Source organism: Solea solea, chromosome 2 (assembly GCF_958295425.1).
Source record: "Solea solea chromosome 2, fSolSol10.1, whole genome shotgun sequence".
NCBI classification, from domain to species: Eukaryota; Metazoa; Chordata; class Actinopteri; order Pleuronectiformes; family Soleidae; genus Solea; species Solea solea.
Genome location: NC_081135.1, coordinates 23,829,908 through 23,854,075, shown reverse-complemented (window position 1 = coordinate 23,854,075; position 24,168 = coordinate 23,829,908). Strand labels below are relative to the sequence as shown.

At 42.7% G+C, this 24,168-nt stretch overlaps 2 protein-coding genes across 5 annotated transcripts in view; both read left to right on the top strand.

The window, feature by feature from the left end:
* The window catches only part of LOC131441812 (FERM, ARHGEF and pleckstrin domain-containing protein 1-like), a 46,401-nt gene extending 24,952 nt beyond the window's left edge, over nucleotides 1-21,449 (top strand). The window contains exons 3-27 of one of the 2 annotated variants that reach the window (XM_058612377.1): nucleotides 1,066-1,170; nucleotides 1,259-1,301; nucleotides 1,485-1,563; nucleotides 2,326-2,423; nucleotides 2,892-3,006; nucleotides 4,475-4,622; nucleotides 4,756-4,851; nucleotides 4,943-5,106; nucleotides 5,193-5,261; nucleotides 5,337-5,412; nucleotides 6,138-6,351; nucleotides 10,680-10,867; nucleotides 11,145-11,234; nucleotides 12,676-12,809; nucleotides 13,751-13,832; nucleotides 13,930-14,167; nucleotides 14,257-14,387; nucleotides 14,489-14,557; nucleotides 14,894-14,983; nucleotides 15,250-15,332; nucleotides 16,200-16,312; nucleotides 18,033-18,169; nucleotides 18,987-19,094; nucleotides 20,001-20,152; nucleotides 20,250-21,449. In XM_058612377.1, the coding sequence (XP_058468360.1) occupies nucleotides 1,066-1,170; nucleotides 1,259-1,301; nucleotides 1,485-1,563; nucleotides 2,326-2,423; nucleotides 2,892-3,006; nucleotides 4,475-4,622; nucleotides 4,756-4,851; nucleotides 4,943-5,106; nucleotides 5,193-5,261; nucleotides 5,337-5,412; nucleotides 6,138-6,351; nucleotides 10,680-10,867; nucleotides 11,145-11,234; nucleotides 12,676-12,809; nucleotides 13,751-13,832; nucleotides 13,930-14,167; nucleotides 14,257-14,387; nucleotides 14,489-14,557; nucleotides 14,894-14,983; nucleotides 15,250-15,332; nucleotides 16,200-16,312; nucleotides 18,033-18,169; nucleotides 18,987-19,094; nucleotides 20,001-20,152; nucleotides 20,250-20,331 (2,904 nt within the window). In that variant the 3' untranslated portion in view covers nucleotides 20,332-21,449. Of the gene's footprint in view, nucleotides 1-1,065; nucleotides 1,171-1,258; nucleotides 1,302-1,484; nucleotides 1,564-2,325; nucleotides 2,424-2,891; nucleotides 3,007-4,474; nucleotides 4,623-4,755; nucleotides 4,852-4,942; nucleotides 5,107-5,192; nucleotides 5,262-5,336; nucleotides 5,413-6,137; nucleotides 6,352-10,679; nucleotides 10,868-11,144; nucleotides 11,235-12,675; nucleotides 12,810-13,750; nucleotides 13,833-13,929; nucleotides 14,168-14,256; nucleotides 14,388-14,488; nucleotides 14,558-14,893; nucleotides 14,984-15,249; nucleotides 15,333-16,199; nucleotides 16,313-16,731; nucleotides 16,896-18,032; nucleotides 18,170-18,986; nucleotides 19,095-20,000; nucleotides 20,153-20,249 lie in introns of both variants that reach the window. The other variant, XM_058612376.1, reaches the window with a different exon arrangement.
* A 1,021-nt stretch (nucleotides 21,450-22,470) lies between these two features.
* The window catches only part of zmp:0000001200 (dedicator of cytokinesis protein 9), a 71,655-nt gene continuing 69,957 nt past the window's right edge, over nucleotides 22,471-24,168 (top strand). For 2 of the 3 annotated variants that reach the window (XM_058612437.1, XM_058612434.1), the window contains exon 1: nucleotides 22,472-22,887. In XM_058612437.1, coding sequence (XP_058468420.1) covers nucleotides 22,771-22,887 — 117 coding nt within the window. In that variant the 5' untranslated portion in view covers nucleotides 22,472-22,770. Of the gene's footprint in view, nucleotides 22,888-24,168 lie in introns of all 3 variants that reach the window. The other variant, XM_058612430.1, reaches the window with a different exon arrangement.

Genomic DNA, 24,168 nt, shown 5'->3' with positions numbered 1-24,168 from the left:
TTAAAAGTGAAGAGTGTTATGTCGATACACCACACGCTCCTGCTCACACGTGCGCTTCATGTCGGCCCCAAAACGCTTCATGTCAAACGCCAGCTCCGTAACTGCAGTCTGCGACGGCTGCGTTTAATCAAGCCCCGGCTGCTTCTCATCAGCCCGCGCATTACCCATCTCTGCTTGGCTCGTGGTCATTTTACACTGACAGCAGATTTATAAGGCTGCGTACAAGTGTACTCCAGTGAGAACCGGAACAATCTTCAGCCTTCACAGCATTCAGCTTTTGTTTCCCCCCAAAGTGTCTAAACAGCACATTTGTCCAGAAAAATAAATAGACATACTGTAGGAATTCATTCACAGCTTTGTTTCACCTGCTTGTTACAGCAGGTTACGGCACACTTGTGTGTATTCTTCAAGAGTTTTTGTGCGCTTTTGGCCGGGGACTTCTTCTCCACCTCCTCCAGCCTCTTTGTGGCCTCACTCATCAGCTCCATCACCATATGGAAACAGCTGGTCCTCAGTGTTGGCGTGCCCTCTGCACAGCATGAAGCAGCCTGGAGAGAGACTCAGGGAGGGGGGGGCACCGAGAGCGAGGAGGCTTGTTTTTCAAAGATTATGGATTTGGTTGTGGATTATCCGTTTATGGTTTATTACCCAAGTGCGGGGAAACTGCTACTCTAAACACTCACATTCTGTGGCTGCGTTATGCTCTGCACTGGTGCAAGCCAGTCACGGGGGAAGCAGCTGGGCAGAAACTCTTCACAACCGTGACTCCTTAGGACATCCACAACACAAGTGTTTCTGTGGAAATCCTTGACATTTACTTGACCTTATGTGGATGATATGATGATTCTCTCTTTCTTTTGACATGTGCTGGGGTTTCTTTCTGATACTGTATCAGCCTGAACACATAGAGCAAAGCCAGGGTCTTCTTCTATTTTGTCAGGATGGAAGGAAGGATAATAGAGAGGCGTTTTAAAGTTATTTTATGTGTGTGAAATAAACAATTGTGTGGAACTTGGATTCTGCTATTTTAACCAGAACTACTTGCTTTATTCTTCTTGTTCACAGCAAAAAGCCTCAGGCAAGGTGCTGTTTGACCTGGTGTGCACGCACATGAACCTCATTGAGGGCGATTACTTTGGCTTGGAGTTTCAGAACCATCGAAAGATGATGGTGAGTGAGGACGAAGATGAATATTTATTAAGTTTTGCTTAAAATCAGCTACTCGCTAATGTATTGCTTCTCTTTTTTCCCCCCACAGGTTTGGTTAGACCATATCAAACCCATTATCAAGCAGCTCAGACGTAAGTGTGTCAAAATACAGCGATGTCTTCTTTCAAGGAATCTTTTTTGTTCTTATTCCACCGTGTTTTCTCCGGAAAAATGATGGATTATACACTGTGGAGCAAAATATGCTGATTTCCTGCATCCAAAGAAAAATAAAAGGAAGTTTTCCACTAAAATGTTTTGTGTTATTCCAACATTAGGACCAAAGCACACAATCCTGAGGTTTGCTGTGAAGTTCTTCCCTCCAGACCATGCCCAGCTGCTGGAAGAGTTGACGAGGTGAAACGCACTCCATTTCTACATTGTGTTTTTCTTCCTTTTTGGCATTGAAATGTGCATTTATGTGGGATTTGTGAGTCTTAAATGTTTCAGTGGTAGAAGTGGATTTGCAAAATGTGCTCTGGCTCTCAAAAGATGTATACCCTGCTCAGTTTTGAAATCCTGGTGTCATGGTTGCCATGTTTTGTGATTTAGCACTCGGGAGGTGAGCGTGGCACTGATGATTTCCTGGCTTCTGTTTGCTTTTTGTGAAGCTCTATCATGACTTGCACAGAGTGGTGAAAAAAAAGTGTTGAAAGTAAAGTGTTGATTTGATTCTGTACAATTCTATCCTGTACAATAGTAATAGTATTTTGAATGTGAACATATTACAGCAGCAGGCTTTATTGTTCCACGGGGATATTCCATGCTGCTTCAGTGTGAGGATTTATTGGGCTTCTACGTTTTATGTCATTGTAAATGGAATATATTTGGGTTTTGAATTGTGGGCTGGGTCTTACTCTGGATTCCATCCAAGAGAAGCAGCACTGTAACACAATAAAGCATCTCAGTAAATCTTCAATAAATGACTTCACTCAACTTATTACTCGCTAAATCTGAAATGTGTACATCGCAAACTCTGTTTGTCAAATCGGAAATATAGATTCTCTGATCTCATTGAATTCAGCTGTTGATGCAGCGGTTTATTTTGTCCATGTGAACCCACCACCACTCCACCCATGTTGTATCTTCTAAAAGCTGTGTGTGTGTGTCTGTGTCCAGGTACCTATTTGCGCTCCAGATCAAACAGGATATTTCTTGTGGACGTCTGACCTGCAACGACAGCAGCGCCGCGCTGATGGTCTCCTATATTATCCAGTGTAAGTCATTGGCGACTGCTCATTTAGTACAAGAGCCTGAGGCAACAGCATCGTTATACAGTGTATATAGCACAGCGTATACCACTGCAAATCAGTTACCCGTACGTTTCCATGGATACCTTTCAGCCGGTTTCCTGTGCACAATCTCGCAGAACTGATTCAGAGCAGCCACACGTATCACGGAGCCATGTCAGGAAATACCAAGCATTTTCACAACCTGACATTTCACAGCACGTTACACTGCAGTGATCAAACACCACATGAGTGAAGATGGAGATCAGTGAAACGTGGCGTATGCATATATGACACAGCTACTCACAGCTATCTTTTGGAAATAGTGTGTATTATTCTGTGGCAAGCAGCACTGAAGCTGCTTTTGAGGCTGAGATTCAATGGTGTTATTTCTCCTTTTTACTTCACAACCTGTAAGTCATTTCATACAAATATGTTTCTTCTGTTACTTTTCAGCTGAGATTGGGGACTTTGAGGAGAGTCATTGCCGGTCGCACCTCCTTAATAACAGCTACATTCCAGATCAAATGCCCCTGATTGACAAGATCATGGAGTTTCATTCGAAGAATATGTGAGTCTCTTGAACTGTGGGCTGTACATGCATTAACATCAGAATAAGGGGTTCTTTCCATCCAATCATGCTTCTCTTAAAGTCGCTCAACACAAATGACTCTGTTCACCCGTGAACAGGAAAAGTTGTTTCAAACTTGGCGTGGGGGAAGTTTTATTGTCCAGGTGACACATTCAGGAAAGCAGCTGTTGAATAAGTTGGCTCATTCCCAAGAGAACACTGTTGCAGCTCTTTACCGTAGATGAGCTCAGAAATGAGCCTGTGTCTTCACAAGTTGAAGATACAAGTTTGACTAGGTCTCCAACAACAAAAGGGCGTCTTCATAACAATGAGCTGAAAGCGTCCTTCAATGAACCTAATGACTCATACAGACATACTGTACATCAGCTGGTTTAGTAGGTTTAAAAACCCAGCTTTTGATGTGTTTTACGTGACGTTTAAGCGGCTATTCACACAAAAACGAGTCTATGTGAATCCGCTTGAGTTTTATTTAGTTTTATTGGCATTTTGTCCGCATAGAAACAGCGTTTTTGGGAAATGCTATTGTTTGAAAACGGTTCCCAGAGCGGTAAAAATATGAAACCTTTGTGTTTTCATGACGACAACCAATACACTACGTCCCACCTCTCTGCTGCACTGGCATGTTAACTTTTATTTTCTTTCCTTATCTCCTGTCATCCTGTCTCCGTTTCTGTGATTGTGTCACATAGAGGTCTGGCATGTGTACTTTGCCGTTCCGGTTCTGTGTGGATAGGACCGAAGTGTGGATGGTTATTGAACTTTTTTATTGGCTCTTTTTTTATCCTGTACTTTCTCTTTTGATCCTTTACTCTCCTACCTTCTGCCTAGCAGCAGTGTGCTGCTGGGAGTATATCACTGGAAATCTTCCAGATCTCCTCCCACCATTCTGCCTCAAAATTTCAAACACATCAGTCCAAAAAGTCTGAATATGAGCCAAAGCTTTGTCAGCCTTGTCTCACCTCTGCGTTATACTGAGCTGTGTCAGAGAGGGACTCGCTGTGGACGTCTACTGCTGCATGAAAGGAGCATAGATTTGATTTGACTGCAACTCTTTGACTTGCTTTGTTCTTACTCCCCAAGGCTCTCTTAGCTGATAACTGTAACTCTTCTGGTTAGATTGAAGAGTTACAGAGTTGCAGAGTCAAGTCTCTTATTAGGCGGCACACACAGGAAACGGTTCCACTGATAAGAATTAGGAAAGTTAGTGTTTGCAGCCCCTCACCATTGGCTGGATGGATGGACGTTATTAGATTCAGATAAAAACTTCACTAAACAAAAATAAGCTGCATCTCTCCTCGGGAACACGGGCAATATCTCCCAGTGGGATCAATTATTTGTCAGTTTTGGTCTTGTCATGTGATGTTGTTGATTGTTGAGAAAATAGTTGAAATAAAAGACATTGCAAGTCTCATCTTTAACCGTGCTGCTGTTGTGTTTTGTGCTATAGAGGCCAAACACCATCAGAATCAGATTATCAGTTATTAGAAGTGGCGCGAAGGCTGGAGATGTACGGGATTCGCCTTCACCCCGCGAAGGATCGCGAGGGCACAGTCTTAAGCCTAGCCGTGGCACACACCGGAGTCCTCGTCTTTCAGGTCAGTAACGCCGGTCCGTAAGTCGACTCGTGTGTTAAATGTTGATCCTCTGCGTCGTGTGTTTCTCTGTTTGCTTCCATGTATACAATTATTGTTTGTTTTGAGTAAAAAAAATCCTTTTTTGTCGCCGCAGGGACACACAAAGATTAACGCCTTCAACTGGTCTAAAGTTCGTAAACTGAGTTTCAAGAGGAAGCGCTTCCTCATCAAGCTGAGACCAGATTTAAATGTAAGCTGTGTCGCTGCTTTGTGCCGTGCATGATTAAATCATGCAGCGAGTGTAATGACGTAAATGTATTAAATGTTCTCTACTGCACTAGAGTTCATATCAGGACACGCTGGAGTTTCTGATGGGTAACAGGGACTGTTGTAAAGTCTTCTGGAAGATCTGTGTGGAATACCACGCCTTCTTCCGCCTCTTTGAGGAGCCTAAGCCCAAGCCCAAGCCGGTGCTCTTCACACGGGGTTCCTCCTTCAGATTCAGGTAGAGGAGAGTTTCCTGCTTATAACAGTCTCCAAGAGCTGTGCCTGATGGACTCATCGTTATCTCCTCTGTACTTCTGTCTGCAGTGGTCGCACACAGAAGCAGGTGATTGATTACGTGAAGGAGTCCGAGTTCAAAAAGATCCCATTTGAAAGGTAAGTGCTGCAGACATGGTGCATAACGATGCTGAGGAGTGTATAACACTGACCCTAAATGTCCCGTCTGCCAAGGAAACACAGTCGGGTCCAACACAACAGCCGCCTGTCGCCGCTGCCTTCTCCACGTCACCATGAAGTGCCAACAGAAGTGAGTGTCGTAGCCAGTTAACTGTATTTGCAGTGGGCAATTAGCTTCGTGAGGCCTGTGTCATCTCAATGAATCTCATTATAGTCATGATCTTGTGTTTCCATTTACTTTATAGTGTACTGCAATCATGTTGGTTTTTCAGTCTTTCAAAGCCTACATTGTAAAATACAATACAGTTCCGCGCCGGCACTGATGATTATTTTCACAGCTGATTAATCTGTCAGTTACTTTTTCTTTCAATCAGTTGTTTGAAAAGTGGAAAATGTTAAACTGTGTCTCTGAGACGTGTTCACAAAACAAAGGTCAGTTTAGTCTTACAGAGAACAAAGGAATCAGAAAATATTCACATCGAAGACACAGATTATTCCATTTTGTTTTCTTTTTTTTTGTGGTGTATAGCAGGAAAAAAAAGAGTACATGGAGAGTGTAGAAATCTGCTTTAATGGACAAATAAACACATATTTAAGCTCTATTCAGAGATGATGTTAATGACTGTGTACTCACTCTCCTCTAATCACTTGATATGAGTTGATTCATTAGAGCTGACACCCCTGATAACATCAGTCAAGAGTTTGTCTTCTGTCTGGTTTCTCATAATCACTACTTACAGCGACACCTTCACCAGAGATGCATATTTTGCCCGCCGTCCATATGCGTTAGCTATAATCATAAAATCATGTCCTCTTGAAACGTTTTAATTCTCTTCCCCTCTCCGTTTCCGTCAGAGATGTGCTCCCAGGGACAGAGTCGACTCCCCTCCTCAGCATCATTGGAAAGAGTCGGCGTTGGTGAGTGCAGAAGACCCCTCTGCCTCGCGGACAACGAGAGCAAGCCCCTCCCACCAGAGCAACGGCCATGAGGGCAGAACGGGGTCTGTGTCCAGACCGGAGGAGACGAGAGGCGCAGCACGACAGACCCACCAGGAGCATCAGAGTACAGGTCCAACATCTCAGGCTGCTGCCGTCAGCAGCTCTTATTTCAGCCGCACTGACTGGGGTGATTTAGGTAGTGAATATAAAATGGGAAGGGAGCAAAATGTTTGGTTGAATCATAGCTGTAGGGAGCCGGCCATGCTCCACCAGGGGTTTGGCTCTGGGAACGTAAACGGAGCTTATCAGGTACAATACAGAGAGTCTCCTTCCTCTTCTAAGGTGTCACTCAGAAAGAACCATGAGTTTGACGAGTTTCCAGAGCAGTCATTCAAAAGGCCTGACCTAAGCCCTGTCCATGGCACCATGGCGGACGTTAGTGCTCGTAGTAGAGAGAGGCAGAGCGTTGTCACCGGTCCTCCCACAGACACGTCCCCCCATAGCTACGGCTATGCTCCCCCTCACTCTGAGGCGGGCGGGTCCACCCCCGCCCCGAGTCGCTCTGAGCGCTCACTCAAGCCTCACAAAATGCGTCACAACTTTGACACGGACCCAGACCACGGAGCGTCCTCGGCGGGGCACGAATCGCGCCCCGTTCTGTCTCGGGCCGAGCGCATGGCTGCTCTGGAAAGACGCATGACGGCCAACGGGCTCTCGGCACCGAGCAGGTCCAGGTCTGGTCCCGGGCAGAGTCGCTTGGGTCATGCTGGTGTCTCTCACATGGGAGCACTTCAGATGAACGACTGCTCCACTACCAGTGGGTCAGAGTCTAGTGAGTCTGAGGTGGAGACAAACAGGGGCAACTGCAGCAGCCCTCTCATGTGTGATGATAAGGTGGAGACCAGCACGTCTTCCCATATTCCCCGCAACAAGTTTTCCTTCGGCAGCCTCCAGCTGGACGAGGACGGAGATGAGGACGGATGCTGTGTCTTCAGTGATGAGGATAGTGGGCAGATTTTCAGCTGTTAGACCTGGATGGATGTAGTTTGCTTGGCGTTTTCTTCTTGGCTGCATGGAGAGACTTTATTGTTCAGCAGAAACACAAAAGGGGCCATATTAGAATTTTACACTGATGCATAAAATGATTTATTTATTCTTTTAATTTATTTAAAATGAATAGTGTGCAGTTAAAACGTAAACGCACTGTACCGGATTATTGCTTAGAGCTTATTTGCATCTTCTGACCCATGGTGGGTAAGAACAACACAAAGACGGCAACAACAATAACCTTTGCACACATAACGAAAAAAGCACATCAGATATATTATCAGTTCTTTGTAAGAGGGTTCTAAATAAGGACGCTATGGTTCCAACTGCATTTTTCCCCCAACACTCTTACATTGACTTTGTATTTCTTAATTCAATGTTTTTTTTTCTGTCACACCTGCCTTATGATTTCCAAATGTCCGTAGGCTCTAATTTGACAGTAGTTGGTCGGACTTCGTACACTTTTCTGCAAATGCAACTTGTGCTCATTATCAGTATTTTTAGAAGACCTGGGGATATTTACTCGTGGCAGTAATTGTTATTGTTAAGTATATAAGTCTCTTTTATCTAAGGAATAGTGCTAATGTGGCACCTGCCGTGAGAGTAGCAAACACTTAAAAAAAAAAAAAAAGCTGCTTTTGTGACCTAAAACAGAAATGTCCATTCACTAAAGTGACACGAATAAAACAGCAGGATAAAATACAGCTTAACAATATTCTATTGACTGTTGTGTAAACAGGCACTAGAGACCAGCAGGGGCTAAGCCACGCTGAAGTGAAATTAAATGTCTGTTGCAGTGGTAGTTCAGCCTCTCCGCGGCAGTTTATGGCACTTATGCCGACAGCTGACATCCCTGTCTGCACTTGACTCATGCTCAAGCATCTCTGCCAGCGATTTGGTGTCTCCGCTCAGCTGCTGTTGTCACACACACACACACACATAACAATCTCCATTCACAAAAGAGTGAAGCTGCACTTTTTTCCCCTCTCACTTCTTTGCATGCCTGTGTTCTTGTTAAATTCTGTTTTATTTGTTTATATGTTCTGTGCATGACATTTTCTTTTTCTTTTTTCATTGTCCAAAGTTTGCACTGTGTCTGTCAGCGTTAAACTGTCATATCTGTATTTTCTTTTTTCACTCTTTTTCAGTCGTGGCTGCATGTACACCTGCTCTGTCACTTCACTCTCTCTGTGCTGTGCTGTGCTGTGCTGTGCTGTGCTGTGGAAAAACAAAAACAAAACTTTCTCTGCAGTGATCCAGCTAACACTTCATTATTCCTGAGGAGATACATTTAAGAATGACAGAAGCTGGGGAATACGCGGGGGATAGAGGCAGGGTGTTGTGCGTGTGCAAAGCCAGTTCAAAGGCAGCACTGCATGGACATTGCAAAGCTGATATTTCAATTTTTCCATTTCATGTTTCAACTTGAAGCCTGAATTCAAAGCTCCATTGGTGTGAATGATGTGTTTATTTTTTTTTGTGAGGTACTGGATCACTGCACTGTGAGGGAACTCTCACACAACCTCACCTACAGACTTGGAGTAACACTCCATCTACCACCGAACATGTTTGTTCAGCTCAGAGTTCCAGGTCTGCGGGTGAAATCTGTGTGTTTTTCACTACGTATGGGATGTTCTTCCTGTGCTAAACCGACACGGAAGCATGAATGTACTCTAATACACAAGCAGTCGCTCACAGTCACCTCACTGTGATGTCGTGCTGTTTATCAAACACATTAATGTCAAAATGGCTTTTAAAATAAGGGACGTATGCCGTATTTGACATATTTTTTATGTTTGCAAACTGAATGTAGAGAGCTGACTGAATGTACGTTTCCTCATTACCGCCTACTCAGTATTATAACAGTCTCACGAGGCTGCTGCTGAATCTACTTGAAGACCACAGAATGTTGGAGCTCCTCCTTTCTTTTTCTAAACTTCCCCCCTCAGCGTGTCTCCCAGTTTCTTATCCGCTGACTCACTGCGTTTCTCTAGAAACATTCACCAGGCTTTTGATCTTTCCAAGCCGCTTTGCTCGCAATTTATATTCATTTACAAGTGTTTGTGTTTCGTTTGGAGTCAATAAAAATGACCTGTATGAAGACAGATATCTGAATCTTCTTTGTAGGATCCCAGACGTCGGTGTCTGGTGCGACTGTCCCCTTCATATTCCCGGTAGATTTGGAGCGTCGGTTGTTGCGTGTAGTTGTAGTTGTGTGGTAGCTTTCTGTGTGAGTCACTCCTTCCCCTCTCCTGTGTTTGGACTAACTCTTTCTCAGAGTTTTGCTGGAACGTTGGGTTAATTGCAGTCATGGGTTGCGCTGGTCTGTGCACGTGTGTGCACCGCTGTTGTGTTTCCGCTGACGCACAGAGGAGGGGGCGACTTGCAGCTACAATAGAGTAAGTAATGTGAATGAATCCTGTCAGTGTAGATGGCACCAAGTTACTCGGGCCTCTTAATCATCCTGCAGTGTGTGTCTCGGGCTTGTGTATTGATTGACATGGCACAAAGGCTGCCAGAGCTGTCTGGACTGTAGAGTGAGTCATGGCTAATGTTTCACTTTCTCCCCCCCCCCCCCCCCCCCCCCCAACTAGATGTGATTTGTTTCCTGTATGGTTTACAAAGACAAACTGTGTTAGTAAACACTGAGGTAGTTTGACGTCGCCTACATATGGCGGAGGTGTTTTCCATGAATTTTCCAATTTGAATTACAATTTAAATGTCAATACAGGACTATGGGTGATAATTAGTTTTATTGTGAGTTAATCAGCCTAATGTTTTTCTCTTACTCCATTAAATCTGCAAGATGTCACAAAGTAGTGATAAATTGCCGTCAGTTTTTCGGTTCATGGTGACTGACCTTCAAACCAATCGTTTTACAACCATAGAAAACACTAAAAAGCAGGACATCTTCACATTTAAGAATATTAGAACTAATACATGTGGGAAAATTTCCAATAAAATGCAACTCACGGGAGGTTTTTAAAGGTCCAGCGTGTAAGAATTAGTGCGATTGTGAGTCTGTCTCATTCCCAAGTGTGTCGGGGAACTACGGTGGCCTTCACATACCGGAAAAGGATGCCATTTGTCTTTGTTTGTGCAGTAAGTTTTTGCAAGAACTGATTGGTTTGTCCATTTGGGCTACCGTAGAAACATGGCATGAGATGATTTCAGCCTCTGGGATGCTTATTCCAAGCTTATAAAAACCAAACAATTGAAATTTCAAACAGATTATACACTTGTACAAATATACTTATGGGTAGTAGTTAAGTTTCAGCCACTAAACTCCGTAAATGTTACACACTGGACCTTTTAAGTAGGTGAGAGCAATTATTTTTGCCCACATGGCTTAATGTTGAGTTTGTATGCATATTTAAATCACTCTAACTTCCTCTCTTCTCTCTTGTGCAGGTGTGGTGCCCAACAGTCCTCACCTGTCCGTGTCCTCGGGACACTCCCACGGCATGGTCAACGGTCAGAAATCACTGGAGCTGTGCGGTCACTTTGCAGACGGCCGACAGCCTTCCCCACTCACCAGCCCGCTGCTCAACGACGCCTGCTGCATTCGCACCGACGACGAAGATGAGGGTCGGAGGAAGGTTTGTCAACAAGAGGAATTTAAAATTAGTAATTAAACAGGTTTTTTTTGTCCTATAAAGGTTGTGCCTCAGACTCAAAATAGCAGTGGACCTAGATTGCATGTCCTAAATAAATCTCTACTGGGACTGAAGCTGAGAATGTTCCTGTAAACCTACTAGAGAAATGGGTTAGACGGGTAAAACAAGTGTCGGACCTGATCGCGGTGAGATCGCTCATGCTCTGCATCCTCTCACTCTCTCTCTCTCTCCCTCTCACTTTGTTGTGATGTCTGTGCAGAGGTTTCCAACAGATCGGGCTTACTTTATCGCCAAAGAGCTGCTGACCACGGAAAGAACATATCTGAAGGACCTGGAGGTGATAACTGTGGTAAGATGGACAAAGTCTGCTCCACTGTTGCCTTTCTCTTGCACTCTCCTGCGGGTACAAAACATTGATTATCCCAGTTAGCTGGTCCAGCACAGTGCGCCCGCCAGAACACAGCCAGGCAGTGATACTGTGATATTTTGGCAGATGCCCTTTTCCATTTCCCACACTCGTGCACTGAAATGCATTTATCTGTCTCACGGAAGGCTGTGAATACTAAACTGCGTTCATGCTTGAAGAGATAGATGGATTTAGCTGCATGCTCCCTCTCGGCATGTGACTCCCTAAGTCTGGAACAGATAGACAGAGCTTGCTGCAAGCCGGAAAGAAAAAAAAACATTCGATAATATAATCGAATGATAATATTTGACCACATTGCAAAGGAAATGCATCAGAAAACAGGATATTAAATACGAGGTTATGAAACTGGTGAGAAATGCGGCCATCGTCTGATTCCGCACACTCTCGTGGATCAAATGAATCTCGTCTTTTCTCTGGCGAGCTCAAAGGCTGCGGCTTTTCTCGCCTCGTGAATTTGTTGAGCTTGTTTCAGCTCATTCTTGTTTCAGCTGTGTGTGTGTGTGTGTGTGCAGGCTTTGTCTCTCTCTCTCTCTCGCTCCCTCTCTCTCCAAATACGGAGCGTTGTGAAGTCATCCGAGCAACAGCTGGTGCTTCTTCTCAAACCATTCGAGAAACACTCACATTTCCTTAAAAGCCACTTCCCTTTTCCATCACGTCAGCTTAAATAGAGACGTCCGCTGTGCCCGAACACACAAGGTGCAGCATTTTGGCAGAAGTTAAAAAAACGATGGTGTGAGGAATGACTAGTGTCTGATTCTTCCATTTGTCCTCGGGCAACAACAGAAGCTGAGATGGGGAGTGTTTACTCCGCATTGATCAAAGCTGTTCTTATGATGTTAAATGTACTTGACATGTAACAACAACTAAAGCAGAATGAGATCAGAGTACCGTGGGCTCAAACCACAAAAACAAATAAACTGACAGAGGAGATGCTTATCAACTCTCATCAAGGGATAGAAACCATGTCTAAACTTTTAATCTCTTTCATACCTACTACATCCAAATGTTCACTTCATGGTCGCTTTATCTCGTCTGAACATTAAAAAACACTCATAAATCTCAGGGAAACCCCTCTGGATTAGATTCTACAAAAGTAAAAGTTTTCTATTTTCTTATCTAAAAATCACAAAGGTGCCTTGAAGCATTTTATATTCGGCACAGCCTCACTCCACAGTCCCTCAAGTCAGATAAGAAAGGAAATATCTCTCTGTTTTCACAGTGTAAAACTAAAAACACGACCATGACTCCTACTACTGTGTTGAATTTCTTTTTTGCTCCGTGGGTGTGAAGTCTCTGTGAAGTGGATTTCCTTCAAACTGATATTCAAAGCTCACTGTGCGCTGCATTTTGTGATTTGTGTCAGTCTTTTCAGAGCGCTGTGGGACAGGACGAAGCCACTCCGGACTCTCTGAAGAACACCATTCACTCCACATTCGAGCCTCTGCACAAGTTCCACACCGGTTTTCTCAGGGAGGTGGAGCAGCGGCTGGCTCTGTGGTGAGACTCCTCCACCAGTGTTCCCTGCTGGGATAAGAACAGATCCAGTGTGTGTCGGTTTTCTTTCTCTTTCAAATCTACCTCAATCTCGCCCCATTTCTCTAAAAATGAATTGCATTGGCACTAAGTCTGAGAGGGCGACCCGGTCCCTGTAGTTGACCCGAGGAGCTACTGTCTCCATGGCAACAGTCACTACTTTTCTTGCCTGTGGGTTCCTGTTGTCTGACCTCCTTAATGATGATGTGCTTTATTTAACATGCTCTGAGTCACACGCACACAGTGATTCATGAACCCTTCATAGCCATTATCTACAGACTACTATAGTATTTTAATACCAATACCTATGTTCACTCATTCTTAGTAGAGCTCATATTGAGTTAATGCTGCTGATAAGAACCACATTCAAATGCATATGCAAAGGATTCTGCACTTCATGTGTCTCTTTCCTTTCCTTTGCATATTCAAATATGCTGTAGCTTTGTCATTGTGACCAAGATTAGAAAGCTGAGATGAAGAGAAAATGTGTTGAACAGACTTAAGATATGTTTCCCTAAAGCTGCTGATTGAGACAAAAGCCAAATTAAAAAAACATTATTAATGAATCCATGGGAACCTACTGTATTACTGTTGCTCCCTGTCAAGTGGAAAGTGATGCTCAATGGAGACACCTGCTGGTAGGACTCAGGAATTCTCTGCAATTTAATGAGAAGTGTATTTTTTAATTTTTTTTCGAGGTTTAGTTCCTCCTTATGACCTTGCATTTGGCTCCTACAACATCTTTTCTTTTACTGAGACTAATGTATGTTGTACAATGTCCCTGATACTAATACCTTTAAACTAAACTAATGATTAGGCAAATCATTCCAAAGTTTATTCTGTTCTGAAAGCGAAATGTGTAAAGTTTCCGATGCAAAAACAACCTGTGCGTTTGTCAATTATAGGGAAGGACGTTCCAACGCTCACATCAAAGGAGACTACCAGCGCATTGGAGATGTCATGCTGAAGAATTTTCAAAGTTTGAAGGTGAGGCTGAAATGAGCGTAAAAACCACTTCCACGCCTGCAAAATTCATACTCCGCTGATTCCCATGCGTGCTTTCCCAACCTAAACCCGTCCACAGCCGCTGACCACAAACCTTCACAAGCAGTCTGAAGTTCTGTTGGAGCTGGAGAAGGCATGTAGGGCATCCCACAAGTTGGAGGGTGTCTGCAAGGACTTTGAGCTGCAAAAGGTCTGCTACATCCCCCTCAACGTCTTCGTCCTGCGACCGCTGCACCGCCTCATTCACTACAAGCAGATCCTGGAGCGCCTGTGCAAACACTACCCCGCGACCCATGTGGACTTCAGGGACTGCAGAGGTACGATGTTCTCGCCGATGTCTCTGGGTGTTCTGTCGCCGCAGAGAATTTCCAGTGATCCGTTACATGTGGTTGTTGTTGTTGTGTAGCTGCTCTGGCAGACGTGTCTGAGGTGGTGGAGCAGCTCCAGGGAAGCCTCGTCAAGATGGAGAACTTTCAGAAACTCCTGGAGTTGAAGAAGGATTTGATTGGCGTCGACAATCTTGTCGTTCCTGGTCGGGTGAGTTCATCGCTCGAAGGGGAATTCAATTCTCTGCCTGACTTCCTTCTTCCTGTGTGGCGTGTATCTAATCAATAATGCATTTTTTTTTTCTTCCTCAGGAGTTCATCAGGTTAGGTTGCCTCAGCAAACTGTCTGGGAAAGGCCTACAGCAACGAATGTTTTTTCTGGTAAAGAAAAAAACAAACACCCTTTGCTCAAATCGGGTCATGTCACTAACAGATTAGCCGAGTGAGCTCAGTGGAAAATAACGCGGCTTTTATCAGCTATACATTACTCACAGGTGTTGGCAGATGTGGTGCAACTGCAAATGTTGTTAAAAAAGGAAAATAACTCAGGCTTTGATGCTGTTACTTCATGGGTAGAAATGTACGTTACAAACACAAAACTAGAATGTCGATTATATAAATGAAGTTGGAATATGTACATTTAGTTTAGTGATTTAAAGAGAAACACACTCAAAGAAACTTGGTTTAGAAGACTGTACATCTCTGCTTTCTCTCTAGTTCAGTGATGTGATTTTGTACACGAGTCGAGGGATGACGGCAACCAATCAGTTCAAAGTGCACGGGCAGCTGCCGCTCCATGGCATGACAGTGAGTGCTTGGTCGGAGTTTGAATATCTGTGCTAAGCTATCTAAGCTGCTGCTTGTTCAATGTCTGCAGACACACACACACGTACAGTCACACTGTACACACACAGACACTGTCAAGACAAATACACGCACATCGCTCTCTCTTCATTTTCATCCTTGCTCCCTCCCTTTCCTGCCTCGTCGTCTATTTTGGTCCCTTGCTGTCCTAGATTCCACGGTTCTCTAATGTTTTTCCTGCGTGTCGGTGTTTCTGTGTGTTCTGTCAGATCAGGGAGAGTGAAGACGAGTGGGGTGTGCCTCACGCCTTCACGCTGGTTGGACAGCGGCAGTCGGTGGTGGTGGCAGCAAGGTAAGAACAACGGCTGTCAACCACAGGCGCCTCGTACCTCGACCTTTAAGTGCCTGCTTTTGCATTTTCTATGAGACAAGATTTGACATGTAGAGCTTTTTGTGCTGTTTTCGGACTTTTGTCAGGTGCAGTTGAGTTCTCACAAATTGTGAAATTGCAGAAACACAAAGATACAGTACATTATACTTACTTTACTTATGAGCAAAGGTGGAATTTCCATGCAATATAAAACTCAATTTTCAAAAACTAGCGGAAAGAGAACTTGGCTTGTGACCGGAGGGTTGCCGGTCCTAGCCGCAGCCATCTAGAGTCCTCACTGCGCCTGTCCCATGCCTGGAGAGATAGGAAGGTTGTGTCAGGAAGGCGTAAAAATATCTGACAAAATCAAACACTGTGACGACTTCCATAGAGGGAGAAGACACAAAATAAAACTTCACAAATTTAAATTGGCTTTGCATTTAGATTTAGACAGTTTTAAAACCACTGAATCCATATTTTTTATTGTCAGTTATTCTCTTAAAGGTTGCTGAATCTTATATTATCAGTTAGTAATAATGTTTGCACATATTTTTTTTAGGATTTTTAGTCCTCAAAAAGTTACTCATTGGTTGTTGTTTAGTAATACATAATACAGTATATCTGTGACTTCTTTTTTGCTTTGCACTGTTTTACTCTGACAGAAAAGACAGATAACCAGTTTGTCTCTGTTACTGTAACAGATGGTGTCTTATTAAGGGAAGTAAATTTTGGCAGGACACTTGGACAAACATGACTGGAACCTGTGGCATTCTTGTTAAGTGAACTATTTCCAACTGCCTGGATCTTCCTGCTGTGACTCATGACGCTGCTATATGTGTGTTACTGTAGTTCCCTAACAGAGATGGAGAAGTGGATGGAGGACATAAAGATGGCGATAGAGACGGCAAAAACCAGCAACGGGCCTTCATCTGACCTGCTGACCAACAATCTCACAGACAACAGTAAGATTAGCTTACAGCTGAATATAAATAAGTATAAATAAACTGTTGCCTTTTCGCAAAAAGACTCAGGTTTGCAACCTGGTCTGACCGAGGGCCGATTTTCCGGTTTCCTCCCACAGTCCAAAAACATGCACAATGTGAGAGTGAATGGCTGTTCAAGGTGTAGCCTGCCTCTCACCTTATGTCAGCTGGGATTGGCTCCAGCAGACTCTCATGTGGAGGATAATGTGATAGACACTGAATGAATCAATAACTCAGTCTGTAGTGCTGTCCAGCAAGGAGTGGGGAAGTCACAGTGGCTGAGAAGTTACTGTCTGATCTGATCTGTGAATAATCTGACTCTGTCGGTGTTTGAGCTCCCTTCTCCCCTCATCCCCCCTGCTCATTGTCTAGCAGTAACAACCTCCTGACTTTCCCAGAATGCCTTGAGGACTCCTCGGTGGAGGCGGAGTCCGAGGACGACACGGCCGCGCCGCACACCGTGCCGGAGAGGCCCGCTCCTCACCGCGGTAACACCATGGTGCACGTGTGCTGGCACAGGAACACCACTGTGTCTATGGTGGACTTTAGCGTAGCTGTGGAGGTACCAGCAAAAAAAACCTCCGACCTGCTCCCTCCCCTCCTGCCTTGCTGTTTTTCTTCCTCTGCTCCTGAGTGTGTGCCTGTGTCTAAATACACTTCAACTGTCTCTCAGTGGTAACACTATCGTCCTGTGCTGTGCTTCAACGCCTTTACTCTGCTTAAGTGTCTATGGAATTATATTAAAAAGGCTCACTTTTTCATTGTTAAATTCCCAAATAAAAATCGGAAGACCTAAAATATGATTATCTATATCTGAGACCAAATTATGGAAACATCTGTATTTTAATTCTTAACAAAAAAATATTATAGAATTTGGACTTGGTGCGATCACCAAATGAAAAGTGAAGGAATTTCTTAATCTTAAAAATCAGTGTTTTAAGTTTTAAACTGTTATATGCACAATACATCCACCAACTGTTGTTTTTTCAGAATTGCCTGAAACCAACAGCAGGATGTGAATCACACGTGTGCAAATACAACAATAAAGATAAAACAGGACATCTGTACTTCTGTACAAAAGCTCAACACGAGGTGCTTTTACACAAAGTACCTTTCTATTCCGACTGTTAAAAACTGAAAATGATGAGCCTTAGAAAAGTCAATATTTGAACTATTTATGTTCTATAAACTCATTGCATGTCAAAGCTGATTTATTTGCTCTTTTTGCAGCCTCAGTGAAAAATACCGTTCCCACCTTTACTTCCTTTGGCTGACAATCACCAGCCTGACTGTCCTATGTAAACACAAAAGTGTGGCTTTCCTCTGTGGTTCTGTCCTTCTTTTCCCCTCCTGGCACTTAACGTCTTTGATTGTCTATAAATAGAGAGAGAGAGCGAGCAGTTCCTAGATGTGCTAAACGTCCTCATCTCACACTAACAGAATGGATCCTGTTTTGGGTTGTAGCCTCTCTGCAACCCAGCTGTGTCCTGATCTAGTTCTGCTCTTCCCTCTGTAACGATGTCCTCTTCACAGCCTTGCCTGGACACACCATTGGCTGATGTGTTAACCCCTGTCACCTGTCGCATGCCCGTGTTTCACCAACTCAGTCTCTGTGTTTCTGTCCTTTCCCTCCCTGTCTGTTTTTTTTTCTCTCTCTCTGTCTCTTTTCCCCATGCGTCTGTGCGTTCCTCTGTGGTAGAGGACCCTAGTCCAGTCAGTGAGAATAAGGCCCCCCCGGTGGGGCCCCCCAGTGGCCAGGGACCCGTGCCTCTGTCTGTTATCTGCTGGTACCGTGTTCAGAGCATCTCCTTTAGTGAATCCTGCCGGAGCCTAGAGGTAAAGGAGCCAGGCAGACAGGACAGGCCCCGTGTGTTTGTCTATATGAAACAATAACCCAACAATATGACATAAAACCTATATGTATATATATATATATATATATATATATATATACAGTATATATAAAAATGTAGTGGAAGTAGCTGTGGGGAAAATTACTGATAGATATTTCTGTAAAACATGTTGATTTAAAATCAAATTGATGGCGGAAGCACCATGATTATTAAATATATTTAAAGAAACCGTCACAAGTCCTGTTTTATGGTAAGTTTAGGTGACTGTTGGTGACTTTCGGCCTCTGAGTGGCGCTCAGAGTTAGTTTGAAAGTATGTGGAGTAGCATATGCTCAGTGCTCATGTGCAAAACAACACACAACAATGATTCATTTTAAAAAAGAGTAGCTGATTTATTGTTCAATAAACATCCAACAGCTATCCTCATAGACGAGCTGCACAGGACCTAAATCAGTTATAACTCAATTGATAGTCCATGGAAATAGTTAAATAGTTCGATATGCAGTAAGTCCATCATCAGAAAGTGTTGAATAAAGGTTAAAAACTTTTGTATCAATGTAAACCTCAAAGTAAAGTTACTAAAAAACTAAATCAGCACACATATATATTAACTATATTTATTATATGAATACATATAATATACACATTGACTAAGTCAGTCGAAATATAAGTACTCAGTGTTATTTATCGAAGTAAAAACATAAAACATGAAATGGGACGGTCCTCAACAACAGCAGATTAATGGAATATAAGTTACATTTCATGCTCTAGATTTCTTACTTGTTTTTCTTTCTTCGCAGAATCAACTGTCTGGAAATTTACTGCGGAAGTTTAAGAATAGCAACGGCTGGCAGAAGCTCTGGGTGGTCTTCACCAACTTCAGTCTGTTTTTCTACAAGTCTCATCAGGTGATTTGTCCGACGACGACGACTCTTTCATCCCCCTCCTCACTCTTGTGACCACCTGTTAGAATCTTTCACACCTTTGTATTGAATGTCAAATCTCTGTGTCAAAGTTGGAGTGAACACAATTTCCCAGGCTGCTTTTTATTTATTTTTTTCATCTCATTTTTTGATGAACGGTTTGGTTGCTCAAGTTTTTTCATTAACAGCAACACAAAAAACTAAACGTTAAAAGCCTTTTATATTAAAGTATAGGTAGAAAACCAACTCCCACACCATTTATATTTTACATGATACGATATTCTTAATTATACAATTTTAAAGATTAAAACGTTAGTTTTGGCTTGTGGCCCGCTACATAAAATCCACCTGTCCCAGTTTGTCTTTGAGTTGTGAGCAGTTGCACGAGGTGTCTTATTAAATAACCTTTTAAGATTCAGAAAGCATGTTGGGATCTGCCAAAAAAACATTAATAATTTGTAATTTGGTATTTTATGGTGTTTTCCCACCACATTTACTTGCTTGCAGGATGTTTACTGCATGAATGAATCCTCTATTGGTGTGCTCTTTTATTTTCTGTAATTATTTCCTTACCAAAATTCTTTAATTTATGCATTTATTCCAGCAGGAAAATTGCACATTAATGAACATCAACATTAATTGACTCATTTACATCTATATTCCAGAGGCACGTTAATGGAATAAGACAAAATATAATATATAAACAAAAACAAGGAAGAAAGAAACAAGAAAAACATGCAAATAACAACAATATCAACAAATAAGAAGTAGCATATGCTGTGCTCCAGTTAACACTGTGTAAAATATGTGATTTATTAAGGAAACCCTGGAAGTGAATAAGGGACCATAATGTTAAGTGACTGGTGCTTAAGTGCTTCCATTTCTCCTTAGGATGATTATCCACTGGCCAGCCTTCCTCTGCTGGGTTACTCGGTCACCGTCCCCTCAGAGTCTGAAAACATCCATAAGGACTACGTCTTCAAACTGCATTTCAAGTCCCACGTCTATTATTTCCGAACGGAGAGTGAATATGCGTTTGAGAGGTGCAGAGTCCGATGGTGCATGCTCACGTTTACTAAATATATTTGGATAGTGCGACGTGTGAGGACTGATGTCAAATGTCTTGTCTCCTGCCCACAGGTGGATGGAGGTCATCCACAGTGCCACGGTCCCCTCCGGTCGCACTCGTGTGCCGAACAACAAAGAGTCTTACCCTCACTGAGGTGACTCGTTCCCACGTGCCGTCTCCTTCAGGTGGCTGCCGCTCTTCCTCCCGTCTCCCTTTGGACTCTTTTACTTTTTCTTTTCTACATCTACAGTATCTGGGACATTTGTACATGTGTCCATGCACATTTTTGGTGCTTTTTAATGCTTTAATGGTGACATGTCCGCTGGTTTAGACTGCATCAGAGACTGCATTTTTTGACATTTTTACTCTCAACTCTGAAACCTCTTTTTAAGGATGTCATTTTATACTGTTTTCTAATGGTCTGAACCACTTCCTGTTTCTCTGATTTTACAATAATTTGCCACCGGTTGTTTTTAACAGCACGAACATGTTAGATATAGATACTCAACGTTCACTCAAAGATCGTCAAACTCTCACTGCATCATCATGTTTATTTCGTCTACTTCTTGATTTCATGGAAATCCCCTCAACTTCAGTGCCAAACTGGTTTATATCAGCATTCTGGAATTTTTTATGTTATTTTTTTACACTGGGGATAAGGAGCATCTCCTATGCTATATACCATGGACTTTTTTTAATTAGGTTAAAAAAGGCCACCTTATAAAAGGTCAAAGCTCTGTTCACACCTGGACCAGCACAACGTGTACTTGTTAAAAAGAAGATGATAAAAAATATGAAAATATTTTGTTGTATTACTGACTAGGATTGATCACAATGTGGCCAGAGGTAGCTGCCATCACCACTGATGCCATTTCAAGTAAATATTCTATCTGAATGTTTGCTTTATGAATACATTTCATTTTTTCTTTTTGTTTTTATGAATCTGCGGTATGGAAAATGTGATAAAATGTTCATAATCCTATTGTGGAGATAAGTTTAACTGAAAGCTTTAAAGAACTTTCAGTTCTAAGCGCTGTCACTCTCACTAAACAAGGCTGCTTCCTGTAAAAAAAGAAAAGAAAAAAAAAGAAGAAGTTATTTTATGGGTTTAAATGACTAGAAATATGCATTTGTCATGGTTTTTGCAGTGAAGTGAATGAACTGGAGGAAAAAAAACAACAACTCAGTTCTACTTAGAAATGCAGCTTATTTTCCAGACAACAGAGAGTTCTTTGGAAATGAAAGCAATAAAACACATATTCTGACTTTGATTCGTGTTCCCCGTGATTTGTTTTGGAGCTCAAAAACAAAAAAGGCACGAGCACTTCAGTGTCAGTACAGACATGACCTACAGAGGGCGTCACTGATCAAGAAGTTCAGCTGCAGACACTGCTGTGTCCTACACAGTTCTGTGGTTTATGGCAATGCAAACAAGAAGAAACCTGAAATATAACCTGCATATAACTCTAGTGTAGTTTGCAGAAAAAAACTGTAGGATTTAAGTTATCAAATGTGGGCAAACGTTACTGCTGGTGTTGTGAGGCACCTCACTTATTTCTCAGTTTCATTTTAAACAGCTGGACTTTGAGAAATTAACTGTTTCCAATGTGTATGAAGTACATTTTCACAGCAGTAAACAATAAAAGAATGAAGGAGTCAATTTCACTCTGTTAGATGACTGGCATGAAAACTCATCCATGGAGCAAAAGTTTTGAATAAACATTTAACTATTAAAATACAGTTTCACTTACTAAATACATTTCTGCATCTATGTGAAGAGAAGTATGTGTTTGAGTGTTTATTTTAAATTGATGCTTATTGTTTAACCTCTTCCCTGTCTTCCTTTCAAGAGTAACCCTTAATATTAAGTGACTTCCTCCATGTTATTACCAAATACGCTCAGATTTGTTGTTTGTTAATCACTGTATCTCAATTAATACAACCCTTAAGTAGTGAGAGTGACTTGCTTTGCTATTACCATCATTATCAATAAGATGGATCTGGTCTATTGGTTGATTTCACTGTGAAATCTGTGAAAATCTGCTCAGAGCAAATTAGACTTCAGATGCAAGAGAGACCAGAGAATCATAGAGACACTCAAAAACCACAACATATTCTCCTGTGATGGGATTTTTGTTGCAATGAGAAAATGCTGATTCAATCATTATTATCCTGTTCAATACTGGCAGTCTGGAGACCAGACACAGCAGCAGCAGCAGCTCTGACACAGCAGCCGGGAGTGGGCCGGCCTTTCAGCCGGTAAGGGGCGGAGTGCGCCGGGGAGGCGAGCAGATTACACACCTCCAGTCTGACTGGCGCAGGACGACCAGCAAAGCTCTCCCGAGGAGGACACTTTACCATGACAGCAGCAACAAAAGCCCGCGGGAGAAATCGGCAGCAACGCTGCACATGTTGACTTTTTTTGTTTTTAATCACAGTATATCGAGATGTTTGAGTGAATCGGCAGCAGGAGCAGCTCCAAAAAAAACATGAGGTAGCTTCAAAGTAGCGGCGCGCACGAGTGAGGATCTGAGATCTTCTCTAAATCTCGTTCATTCATCTTGGGGACTTTTTTTTGGAGGGGGGGAGGAGATGGCTACCCCTACGCACCCGGAGACCAGGAAGTTTACGCGCGGTCTGGGTAAACCTGGCACGGCGGCGGAGCTCAGGCAGAGCGTCTCCGAGGTGGTGAGGACGTCCGTGCTGGTCGTAAGTGCACTCACCTTCTCCTTCAGCCTGTCACCGCGGTTCACGGTGTCATCGTGTCTGATTAAACCGATATGCAGCAGGAATTTGTCTTAATTTGTACGCAACGACGCAGCTGAGTTGATATGAGCGGAGTGGGAGAACACGTGGGTTAACAAGTGCAGGTGATGACCAGTGAGTGAGTGAGTGAGTGAATGAATGAGTGACCCTGACCTTTACTTGTGGGTCAGTGAGAGAAATTGACTAAATAAATACATATGACACTGTTTAAAACACTTTACAACAACTTTAAATTAGTTTGTAGTCCATGGCCTGGTGCTACTATAACTATACTTGGAAAACACAGTACAAACAAAACACTAATTACTAGACTGAAGTTTCAACTAAAACAACAAACATAAATACACGTTTCCCTGTTTACATCAATGATGCAAACAGGGCTGACTGAACAATTAAAGCAAGTTAAATCTGACACATATACTTGGGGTTAGGCTAAGGATCTATCATACTCTTAACTTAATGCACAGGTTTTCATATCTTGAAGCTCTCATCCTTGATTAGAATATAAAGCAGTCACTATGTATATGATGCACAGTAAATACTGAACTAAAGATTGTTTTAAGATTACACTGCAAATCAAATTGCACATTTTTATATATACTTTTAGATATTTGCTCCCAATCACTCGGCTCAAACGCTTTGGAGCAATGAAACGGACACCAATACACATCAGTAATTGACCGTATTAGTAAGAGCATGCGAGAACAGCATTAAGCAGCAGCAAGGTATGACTAAAGAAGTCACGCAGAGCAAAAGATGGCTGCACAACTAGCACATGTGAAACAACAGAGGGTTACATGGGAAACCTAGAAATAGACAGAAGCACGTGCAGGTACATGTATTAGTAAAAGAAGAAACACACGTTCACATTGGCAGGATAGCAACACAAAGGATGTGTGTCAGTGTTAAAATGATGTCATCATTAAAAAAAACATTATTTTTGGTATATGATGTCACAATTCTTAGTTTATACAACATGATACTTGTATATTATTGCACTTTGACATAATACCACAAAGCTCCATCCCAAACCCCACCTTCATTTTCATCCACCCTTATTCCAAGTGTCCTATTTCCTATAGAAACCCTGTAAAGAATCACAGCCATGATCAAGGAGGTTTGTTCTCCATGTCAACGAGGGCATCGGTTTCATAAAGATGCAATGAGATGGTATAGAGCCTCTTCACAAGGGAAAGCATGTGGCTTCTGTTTCATGCTTCAGGC